We start from the raw sequence: 12,068 nt of genomic DNA on the forward strand, positions 1-12,068 counted from the left end.
CTGGACTAATGAGACAGTAAACTGGTACGAGGCGCCAAAGAGGCGAGCATGAGAGAGAATGAGGCATGATGCATGTTGGCTTTGAATGGAAATATCAGATACTAATGGCTGCAAAGCTCCCAGATCAACCCCGTCAACCTTCAGGATAGTTGAGGATCCTGTCGGCTGCGAGCTCAAGTGAAAATCCAATTTTGCTGGAGCTGCAAAAAAACAAAGATTTTCATCTTTTCTTTCCAACTCTTCGGGATTCCAGAGCTCGACCGTGACAAGCAACAAACCTGACAGATCTATAAAGGTCATTTGTAAGCACATCACTACACAGTATGAAGCATCCGTCCAGAAGTCTGTCTGCCTTAAAACAGCATTATTTTGAGTGAGTGCTGTCCATGACTTTCTCAGTCGTTCATGATTAGTTCATGGAAAGTCAAAATGATCATTAAGGGTCGAAATACAATTTTTAAGAGTTGTTTTATTTTGTAATTAATTTTCCATGAGGTTTGCGATTTTATTTTAAAAAAAAACACACAAAAAATAAAAATAATAATATTAAATAATAAAATTATTTGTTTTGTCATTCTTTATAAAAATAACGTTGGTGACAAGGTTGAAGGTCAAGATATTGAATACCAATCCAACTCATGTTTTATGTATGATTTTAATCGTTCGATACAGTCGAAAAGGTCAAGACCTGGGAAAGGCCAAAATCACATTTAAAGAGGGAGAAATAGACATTTGGTGTATTTAAAATTAGTTCAATTTAATAGGTTAATTATGGTAAATGTATCAATGAATTATAGTATATTATTGACCAAATATAACCTATTTAATAGTTATCATCTGTTCTGCCTATAATTCTATTACATAAAAAATACTAATAGTAAATAATGGGGAAAAGTTCACCTTATTCATGGAATATGATGTATAAGCACTTTTTAAAAAATTGTCCTATAGTGAGCAAATTGTAGCTGAAATATTTTAAAGTTGAGGACAACTACAACAATTTATATTAATGTACAGATTGTACCCCGTTTTATTTTTGGATTTTATTCATTTCAATTTCTTTTCCAAACAACTCTATGTCCATGGGATATCCTGCCCTTGATGGACAATGGCTGAAGCCCTGGTTCAAGCACCAAATCCAGCATAAACAGGTAAGATCATTCTCACAATTCAAAGTTTAATGAAATGTCATGAAACAACATCGGTTCCATTATAGATTTGACCATTTGCGTGCGTGCACCACATACAGCGCTATAAATATATGTGTCAACTCGACTGGCAAAGGAGGCATGCTTTTGTTTTTCCACACAGATCGCTGAAGAAAATGTAGAGCTCCTTGGCAAAGGCCATTTCACCTTCATCGAGTTAAAAGGAGCGACTGGGAAATGAATCGAAAACAAACTCTATCACCCCCGCTGAAATGATAAACTGCAATGAGTACGAGCCATAAATCTTTAATTTCACAGCCATACATATTCCCCTGCAATTACAGCTGCCTCCGACAGAGGATGCGCTTGCGCGAGATAAACTTTTCAGGGGTCCCCATCAACAGTATGTTGCTTTACATCACAGTTTAATGCATAAGCATTTTAAAAGGAAGATGCATCTACAAAAACGTCGATAGATGCTGTTTATAGACGTGCATCTCCCAAAACCCGTCTCTGTCGACAAAGAAACGCGTGATTCGGTCAGCATCCGCGGCACGTGCCGTCTTTCTCCTTGGGAGGGCAACGCTCACCTTGAACTAGATGTGCGATTAAACCCAAGTCACAGCGTGTAAAGGTGCGTCCACGATCCTGCCTGTTTCTATCAAACCGCTGGGCATGAGACATGCGGAGCGCGTGCGGGTGCGCCTGCGAGTGCGCCAGTGCGCGTGTGTTTTGAATTCAAATGTCAGCAGCGAAATGCAGAGCAGATACCGCAGCATGCCAGTGAACTTCTGCAGTTTCACATTTAATCATCGTGTGTGTGTGTGAGCCACATCAGCTGGTGCGCATTTTAACAGAAGGACACATAACACCAATGGAGAACATGCCACATACCATGTTTACTTCGGATACCATGTCTATGCTGGCTATGTCTATATTCATCCCTACCGCCACCGGAGCGCCTGATGGAGAGAAAGGAAAAATTATTAAAAAGGAAATTGCATGCATGCATATACCCACACTTGAACCTTCAGGTATAGATTGTGCCAAATTACACTAAATCTCATTCTTGTGACACTCTATATATGAAACAGCATGTATTATATGTATATGAAACACCAACACCCCAAATTCACGTGGCATTGCGCATGAAATTGTTGATTTGTTACAGCCACTGGAGGTGAACGCACAAACACAACTGCATGACTGACAAATGCACAGTTAGACGCGTCCTTCTATCAATAACAGCTTGAGCATCTTCTATGATGGACTCGTTTGTGTGCGCGTGCATCAAAGGAGATTTTAAAGCATGCCATTTCATTTGCTGTCATGATGCAACAAAAGTTGCGGTGCAAACTGAATTGATCCCCAAGTTAGCGTCCCTCTCTGGGAAAAGATAAAATGGCAAAATTGCAGGAAATAAGCATGCGTTCATTTTTCTCATGCATTGACATGCACGCCTGATCAGAGACTGAGATGAATATAAACTGGGTTTGCATGAGTAATTGGGCATGTTAGTGCGCGTGACAATCCAAATGCAACAATTATACGAATTTTACTCATGCTAGCCTACCTCCGAAATCTGGCCTCAGCCGAATGTCGTATCCTTTCATGAGTCTGTCCACGGTGTCTTTAACCACCGGCATATTGCTCGGGTCTCTGATACTGCAATAATATCACGAGATGTTCTTAATTTCTTCTTACATCCAAAGACACAGCATTTTCTTTTCTGAAACGGCACAAAATGCAACCCTACCTTTGCGCGCACGCCACAGCCACGATCAGCGGACATAAGAAGATGATATGTGGGGTTTTTCCGATACTCTCCATTGCAACAGTTTTGATGGGCTTTCGGATGTGATGATGAAGACAGCGCACATCCAACTTACTGAAGCCAGTGCAGCGAAGGCAATGAGCTGCGCATGCGCACACGCCAGCTCCAGATCAAAGAGCAGCTCCTGATGATGCTGGATGAGCTGTTTCCATTGCGGGGGAAAAATTAAAGGGACGACTGAATAAACCAAGTCGAGAAGAAGAAGACATCAGGTGATCCTCATGCAGCATTTTTAGTCCTGTGTAAATGTGGAACTTGACGGGTTCCTGAAGGTGACACGAAGGGGTTTCAGTCATACCGAACTTCAGGTAGCCCATCACAGTCATTAACGTTTGCTTTAGGGTCTCAGAATAAAGAGCCGCTGAGAGTTTCTTCGGAACGTGTTTATTGTGAGAGAAACAGAAAACATAACCATTCAACATATTACAGTTAAAGGGGTCATATGATGCGATTTCAAGTTTTCCTTTGTCTTTGGAGTGTTACAAGCTGATTGTGCATAGATAAGATCCCTGAAGTTGCAAAGACTAAAGTCTCAAAACCAAAGAGATATTCTTTATCAAAGTTAAGACTCTGCCACGCCCCCCTAAAACGGCTTTTTTGGTCAGTCTTCCTGAGGATTTTAAATGTGTATATCTGTTTAAAAAAATTATTTTGTCAATTTTCAGGAGTTCACTAGCATCTATATGACCTCCAACTACTAGAAATTAACTAAAAAATATATTTTACTTACTAAATACATTTTCTAATTTGGTGGCGGTCAAAAATGACCAGCATTTTAAAACTGATTGTAAATTTCTCATTATGCTGTTATGCAAAAAAAAAATTTAATTCTATTTGGTACTGTTTGGTTGTAGGCCTCAGGTAACAAGATGGGATAATATATATATATATATATTTATTTATTTACACACACACACACACACCCTGTGTGAGCAAAGTCAGTAAGTCTTGGTCCAATGCAATAACATTAACTACTTTTTTTTTTTTTTAAACTCCCCAAAAATGACTGTAACGCAACATGAGGGTTAAACATCAAACGTTTAGTGGATTGCATGAGTTGACCATCAGATAAATATAACATATAAAGAAAAAATATCCTAATTAGGCGAAACACTAATGCATATACGCATTATGCAATTCATGTTTATTCTTCAGTGCTACATTGTCTCCTCCAAATGGGTTTTAAATGTTAAGCACAATTGTCTTATGAGATGTTTGAGTACATCGACGGCAGCAGCATCATCATGCATTCCTGGGCATGTGCATGTTCTCCCGACAGAGAGAGAGAGCCGAGAACTAGATGCACAGAGAAACATCAGAGAACATCAAATAGACCGTAAGCTGAGAATACATATTAAATATTATCCACCCCCCACACTGAGATTTACTCTATCCCTCTGTTACAGCGCCACCGCGTCAAGAGAGGCACCAAACGTGTCTGAAAACGCATGCGTGTGAATGGTGTTAGTAAAAGTTCAGTTCTATGGATGCACTTTTTCTCCTTTATTTTCAAGGCGAAATCTTTGAAGCTGTCAGTATAAACCCGGCGCTTTTGATCTAGTGCAGTGCGAGCCGTGTCTCTGTAGAGGGCAGGCCACTGAAAGCATTAGTTCAATGTTGCATCACCAGTTAGAGCTGCAGATTATGTCATCAACACACAAACACATACATGCAGAAGAGCAGAACTAGAGCAGAACCAGAGGAGGGTTTGCAATGTACCAGGGTTAGTATAACAACGTGGCCCTCGGCTGTGAATATAAAGGCAAATGGAGTGGAAAGTCTATATAGGTGATCAAATAGGAAAGGGACAGGATCAAATGCTTGTCAAATAGTGTCAGACAGCCTCGTGCTCTATCAGGGATGAAGTTGCTAGATGACGAAAGTGAGAGACAGAGAAAGAGCGGTCCAAAGGAGAGCTTTGAGAGTCTTACTGCTGAATACATCTTGCGCCTCTCAGAAGAAACTCGCTCGATCTCCCTGTGGAGATAAAACACAACGAAAGACAAATACAAGATCAGCAGAGATGAAAACGTGGCATGCAAGTGTTCACAGCCTCGCACACGCTTTCATCTCCTGTATCCTGACGTCAATGATTAATGTTTGATGGAAATCATTTTTTCCGTGTGAAATCTGGGTGCTAATGCGCAGAGTGATGGCTCGATGCCATTTTAAGCTGTACATTATTGCATCTTATATTTCAGGTGGTACATTGCAGAAGGCCTCAAATGAGCTCCCCTCAGGAAAACAAATAATGAAACTTTAGCGTTTGAGTTTGATAAGTGACTCTATTTTGATAGGATGTGTTGATTTTCTTGATTTGGTAAATCTCACGCCTTCGGCATTGAGGGAAATTTGGGATTAAATTTGACGTTTGCTTCATGATCCCTTTGAACAAATCAGATGAATAAAAAAGAAAAATACAGCAGAGGATTTTTTTTTTTAAAGAGTTAGCCCTGATAAATCTTGGATGGGGCTCTAACCTCAACAACCGCAGCAACAGAGTCACCCAGAAGAACATCACCTCTCCTGTTTTCACCTGCTCGAGTCCCGCGGCTGTTTTAGGTTCAGAAATTATTCATGCATTCACAGCCTCGATAACACATCCAGTGCAAACCTGTGTGCCACCATAGTTTCCTGAAAAACACATCTACAGCATTCTGTGGAGCTGGGATGAGAAGATAAGCTAAAGAGCAGAAATAAATATGAATAGCCACACTATTTCCAATTCGGGAAAAAGAAATGGCAAAGAAATGACAATACAAGACCTCGTGCCTATAAGAGGCCTGTATATTTTGCATTATGGTCTATATAACCAAAATGTAATTGCTCTATTTTAAGGCCATGAGATATAAAGGAGTTCTTAATTATGTTATAAATTATGTCTCATGCATGCACTGTAAAAAAAAATTACGGTAAAAAACCGGCAGCTGTCGTTACCGGAATTTTACTGTAAAAAATACAGTAGCACCAAATTAGGTTTTACGGTTTTAACTTAAATTTACAGTTAAATACCGTAATTTCATTAACTGAAATAAGGTTAATATACCAACCTATTTGAAGTACTGAAATCTGTTTTGTAGCTTTGTAATACACTGATAACCACCAAATGCAGGTATTGTTAAGAAAGTCACATGATGAACCAAAGCCACCACAAGCAGCTTTTAGATAATAACATATATAGAAGGTGCACAGTGACATTCACACAAACACTAAACACCATCACGGTAACACGTGAAACTGAAATAATGCTATAAACATTAATTTAACAACATTAGGTGTAACATACAAGAAAAAACAAAGAAGAAACATAGTTGTTTCATCAAAAAATTAAAAATGTAACGCAGGGAATTCTGGGAATGTACATTTACGGTTATTCACTGTATATTATACAGTCTTTTTCACTTCCAAAAACAGTATTCTACTGTAAAATTGCATGTAATGTCCAATAGTTTTTCACCCTATATAGTAGGAGAATTTAGCATTAACCATTTAACAGGTTTTTACTGTAGCATTTTTACAGTCTTTTACCGTTAAATTCACGGTCCTTTTTTACAGTGTGTGTTTACCCTACAATTTTCAAAGAAAAAAAAATAGATACGAGTCAGACAAGTTAGTCTTTTAAAATGCTCATAATCAGATTACTGTTATTTTTATGGCTTACTGTATATGATTACATATTATTCACACAATGTCAGTAAATTTTTTATGATTTATTGATTCACTCCAGTTCTAAATTTTGCTTTCTAAACGAATCTTCCACTTATATAAATGAGACTATACTGTTATATACTATATACTATACTATATACTGTTGATAAATGAGACCCTGCCGATGCATAGCTGAAATACTACATCTTCATCATATCCAGTTTACCTTCACTAATTATTAATATGCAAAGTCTGGACAAAAATATTTCAATCCTGGAACACTTTGGCATTTTCATGTTTATTAATGTTTGTTCATGTAATGTAGGGATTCCCAAAGGTTTTGACATTTTTATGACATTAATTGTTTACATTATTTCATTAATTATTAGCTTTTCATAAACACCCTACAGCTGGTTCATGAACCCCAGTTTGGGAAACCCTGCTTGTTTTTTGTTTCCCCCATCAATATGGTACAAAATAATCCCATTCAAGACTACCTGATAAACAAGTTAGGTCAAAAGTAATCTAAAAGTAATCAGAAAGTAGTCAGACTACATTACGTAATATGTCTACCCAGCACTGTGTAATGTACTGTACTGTATAAAATATACTGTATGTCTTTAGGTTATTTTTACATTAATCTTGTATTAAGACATAAAAAAAGTGATTTATAGGAAATTATATTATTAAACAGAAATATTACAAGGTAACTAGATTTTACTGCCGAATCAGCACCATTTTGAGCGTTTCCGCATGACAGTGATCAGGTGGTACAAGACTATTTTCTCAGAAAAAAAAGAGTTGTAATTTGAGCTCTACTAGGACGTGAGCACACATTTAATCTCATTGCTCTCTGTGGTTCTCCCTCTTTATAACTAGTTACATTCTAATAAAACCGAAAGAAAGAACACAACGTAATAATAAATACTAAAAACTCCCTCCTTGATGTAGAGTAGTAGTTTTTCTGTCTGTCAGCAGTTATCAGACCACAGACCTAGGCTTTTCCAAGGTGTCTTTGCTGAGGTAGATGTACCAGTAGATGAGGTTGAAGATCCCAAAGGCCAGAGGGAAGAGGACGCGGGAGTATTTGTCTATGGTACTGGTGCCTGCCAGCATCATGTTGGGTGGGACAGCCGAGCCCTGAAGGAAGATGGGAATGTGAGTCCTGGGCGCCTCGGACACAGAGTTCGCCCGTCTTCTGAGGCTAAAGCCACTGGTATCAGACTGAGGCTGCGACAAAACAAACAGTGAATGACATGAATCAGTCCCACCTGATATAAGAGAAATGTGACCCTGGACCACAAAACCAGTCATATGGGTCCATTTTTCGAAATTGAGATTTATACGTCATCTGAACGCTGAATAAATAAGCTTTCCATTGATGTATGGTTTGTTAGGATAGGACAATATTTGGCCGAGATACAATTATTTGAAAATCTGGAATCTGAGGGTGCAAAAAAATCTAAATATTGAGAAAATCATCTTTAAAGTTGTCCAAATGAAGTTCTTAGCAATGCATATTACTAATCAAAAATTAAGTTTTGATATATTTACAGTAGGAAATTGACAAAATATATTCATGGAACATGATCTTTACTTAATGTCCTAATGATTTTTGGCATAAAATAAAAATCAATAATTTTGACCCATACAATGTATTGTTGGCTATTGCTACAAATATACCCCAGCGACTTAAGACTGCTTTTGTGCTGCAGGGTCACAAATATAACAGAGACAGAACCTGCATTTACGGTACTGATTAAAACATCCTGAACAGCTATCAACTGTCAAAATAGTAGTCAAGTAGTATGTATTCACATAATATAGTTTAAAGTCATTGTTCACCCAAAATTTACTCACTCTCCTCTTGTTCCAAACCTGTAAGAGTTTTTTCTTCTGCTGAACACAAAATACGATATTTTGAAGAATGCTGGTAGCCAAACAGTTGACGGTAGCCATTGACTTCCATTGTACTTTTTCCATACTATGGAAGTGAATGGCTGCTGTCAATTATTTGGTGACCAACATTCTTCAAAACGTCATCTTTTGTGTTCAAGAGCTGAAAGAAATGTATACAGGTTTGAGAGTGAGTAAATAATGACAGAATTTTCATTTTTGAGTGAACTTTCCCTTTAATGATGCTGATCATGTCAAAAGAGCCCACCAACAAGCTCTGGTCCCTCCTTCAATGTAAGTCTATGGAATTTTTACACAGGCTTTATCATCCACCAGGTGAAAAATTGGCAGTGTGATAGAAAACTAAATTGCACAACTCTCAGGATTCAAGCGCATCATTCAAGTGTATACCGAACAAAGGGTGTGACAAATTACGCCCCTCAAGTACAGTGCTGTGAAAATGTATTTGCCCCCATCCTGATTTCTTCTGTTTTTGTTTCAAACTAAATAATAAACACATACAATTCTATTTATTTATTTATTTTTATTGAAGCAAAAAAAGAGGCTATTCAAAAATTATCATCAATTTGAAACTGATTAGATAACTTTTTGCTACAATAAATAATGTTTATCATTTAAAAACTATTTTGTGTTTACTCAGGTTGCCTTTGTTTTATTTTAGATTTTGTTTTCATTTTTCTCAAAGACTTTAGTATGAGATATACACAAAAACATAAGAAATTATCAAGCGCATCATTCAAGTGTATACCGAACAAAGGGTGTGACAAATTACGCCCCTCAAGTACAGTGCTGTGAAAATGTATTTGCCCCCATCCTGATTTCTTCTGTTTTTGTTTCAAACACATACAATTCTATTTATTTATATTGAAGCAAAAAAGAGGCTATTCAAAAATGATCATCAATTTGAAACTGATTAGATAACTTTTTTGCTACAATAAATAATGTTTATCATTTAAAAACTATTTTGTGTTTACTCAGGTTGCCTTTGTTTTATTTGAGATTTTGTTTCTCAAAGACTTTAGTATGAGATATACACAAAAACATAAGAAATTAGTATGGGGCAAATACTTTTTCACAACACTGTATAACACTTACGGATAGGAAAAAACACACGTCAGCTTTAAATAAAAAAAATAGACAGTTATTGAAGATCATAATGACTCAAAATTTACTCTGACTTAAAGGTGCCGTCACATTTACCATTGTTCGGTGAATGTTCACAGGAGAAATCCAGACATTTCAATTGGAATCCACACAACTGAAAATTCCGTTGCGGCGAAAGATTTCCGCACACATTCCATTTGCAACGGGTTCAAGTTTGTCACACAAATTCAGCATGTTGACCAAAAGAAAGCTGTTTGGTTTGACTTATGAGTGCTTTATACATCTCTACTAGGGATCGACCGATATGTGTTTTTAGGGCCGATGCCGATACCGATTATTAGAGATCAAGTAGACCGATAACCGATATATATGTCTGGTGTAAAAATGAAAATGAATGTCAAAATTAAGAATAACAAGGGCTCTGACAAAAAAAATCTTTAAATGCTTTTAAATTATTTTATCGGCAAATCGGTACATATTACCGATAACCATAAAAATGCTTAATATCGGCGCCGATAATCGGTCTACATGTCATAACGGACAATGGCGTTTTCTGGCCGTTCAAATATTCGCCAAAATTTGGTTCATTCTGCATGTGGAAATCTTTGGCCCTAACAAAATTCTAGATTGCATGGATTCCTATTAAAATGACTGGATTTCACCAGCCGAGCAGTGGTGAAACCAAATCATCTTAAAATAGCCAAATATTTCTAAAACATTTTATTGCACTTTATAAAAATAAGAGGTTAAACTACACCCCTCATGCTGGCACTTAATGTCCCCGTATATTTCCTTTCCATCCAGTCTCTAAGCCAGAGAGAGAACTGGAGCAAGTGGATCCGCAGCACAGGTGAGAGATTATAAGAGTCATGGCTCGCAGTTTTAATACGGGCGGCTATTTTTAAAACACCAACCATGAGCTCCCCGCGTGAGAGCGGTCCCAGGAGACACCACACGTCTGTCGAATTACCATATCCAACTCAGCACAACAGATAAGAACTACAATTCACACGTGGCAGCAAGAGAGCAGGTGAATGACTCCTCACCGAACACCTGAACAATTTGCTTCTGAACACAGCCGTGGACACATTAAAGGTTTAGCCATGTGCTACGATTAGTTACGCGTGCTAAATATGTCTTTAGAGGAATTTAGTCGTCCCTGTGGGAGGTGCATATATGCAGCTGCAGCGACACTCATTTAGCATCACAATAACTGTGACACAGCTCATTGGTTTGTGAAGAGCAGCACTCGTGTTGTGCATATCGTATAACCAGGAGCTCCGTCAGCTGTGCTTTTTGACCGCAGCACGGTGTTAATTGAGCGAGGCTCACAGGAGATAGTTACCGTCTCCGACTCGTCGTCGCTGCCCTGGGCTATGGACTCCAGAACGGAGGCCCTGGAGAGCCGGTGTTTTTCCCTGTTGGCCTCGAGCGTGGCAAAGTAGTTGACCGCGGCAAACTCGACGAGGGCCGAAGCCACGAAGGCAAAGCAGACGGCGATGAACCAGTCCATGGCGGTGGCGTAGGAGACTTTGGGTAGCGAGGAGCGGGCGCTGATGCTCAGAGTGGTCATGGTGAGCACAGTGGTGATTCCTGAAGGTCACAGGAGATTATGTGAACTCGCAAGTACAGATTTACATGGGAAATGATCCCAGAAACACTGAGAACATGAAAAAAAAACCTAAACAGTGAATAGTTAAAGAGATAGTTCACCTAAAAATTTAAATGTTGCTATCAATTACCAGCAACTGTCTGGTTACTAACATTCTTCAAAACATCTTCTTTTGTCTTCAACAGAAAAAGGAACCTCATACAAGTTTGGAACAACTTGAGGGTGAGCAAATCATGACAACATTTTCATTTTTGGGTGTACTGTCCCTTTAAGACCACTAGTATTTTATATTTTTAAATAGCACGTGAAACAATATAAATTATGCTGTTAGCTACATTGTGGTTGTGCTCATCTTGCGTTGTTTAATTCAGCAAATGGTATTCAGTTATCATCTTTGAAATTAAAATGGTTAGTTTGCACTTTTAATATAGTTTTATGTAGAAACTATTGCCAGGTTGATTTAATAATAAAGAAAAAAATAATAATTACAAAGCATACTTTGGTTTGTAAATCACACCATACTCTGCACACTGCACATTTTGGTAAATGTAGCTGGTATGTTATTTGTATACAGAACAAAAAGTATTTCTGTAGAGTATCAGTGTGGTTATTGCTAAGTAAAACTAAAATGCAAAATATTAAAAACTGTGTTAGTTAATTTAAATAAAGCTGAAATAAAATATAAATAGTACATGAAAAAATCGAAAATGCTGCTTTAACTGAAATAACATAATTTGCAGATGAAGTACTACAATTACTAAAAATGAAATATATATATATATAATAGCAAAGTAGAAATATATAT

At 37.7% G+C, this 12,068-nt stretch overlaps 2 protein-coding genes across 3 annotated transcripts in view; both read right to left on the reverse strand.

Annotated features, from left to right (window-relative positions):
* Nucleotides 1-2,978, reverse strand: part of gabrb2a (gamma-aminobutyric acid type A receptor subunit beta2a) — a 45,379-nt gene extending 42,401 nt beyond the window's left edge. The window contains exons 1-3 of the mRNA XM_016549409.1: nt 2,905-2,978; nt 2,722-2,813; nt 2,043-2,110 (exon numbers count right to left, since the gene is read on the reverse strand). Coding sequence (XP_016404895.1) covers nt 2,043-2,110; nt 2,722-2,813; nt 2,905-2,978 — 234 coding nt within the window. The remainder of the gene's footprint in view (nt 1-2,042; nt 2,111-2,721; nt 2,814-2,904) is intronic.
* A 988-nt stretch (nt 2,979-3,966) lies between these two features.
* The window catches only part of gabra6a (gamma-aminobutyric acid type A receptor subunit alpha6a), a 13,021-nt gene continuing 4,919 nt past the window's right edge, over nt 3,967-12,068 (reverse strand). Inside the window, exons 8-10 of one of the 2 annotated variants that reach the window (XM_016549411.1) lie at nt 10,997-11,244; nt 7,664-7,770; nt 3,967-4,959 (exon numbers count right to left, since the gene is read on the reverse strand). In XM_016549411.1, coding sequence (XP_016404897.1) covers nt 4,707-4,959; nt 7,664-7,770; nt 10,997-11,244 — 608 coding nt within the window. In that variant the 3' untranslated portion in view covers nt 3,967-4,706. Of the gene's footprint in view, nt 4,960-7,663; nt 7,861-10,996; nt 11,245-12,068 lie in introns of both variants that reach the window. The other variant, XM_016549410.1, reaches the window with a different exon arrangement.

This window comes from Sinocyclocheilus rhinocerous, unplaced genomic scaffold (genome assembly GCF_001515625.1).
Source record: "Sinocyclocheilus rhinocerous isolate Xijiao unplaced genomic scaffold, SAMN03320098_v1.1 scaffold1696, whole genome shotgun sequence".
In the NCBI taxonomy this organism is placed as follows: domain Eukaryota; kingdom Metazoa; phylum Chordata; class Actinopteri; order Cypriniformes; family Cyprinidae; genus Sinocyclocheilus; species Sinocyclocheilus rhinocerous.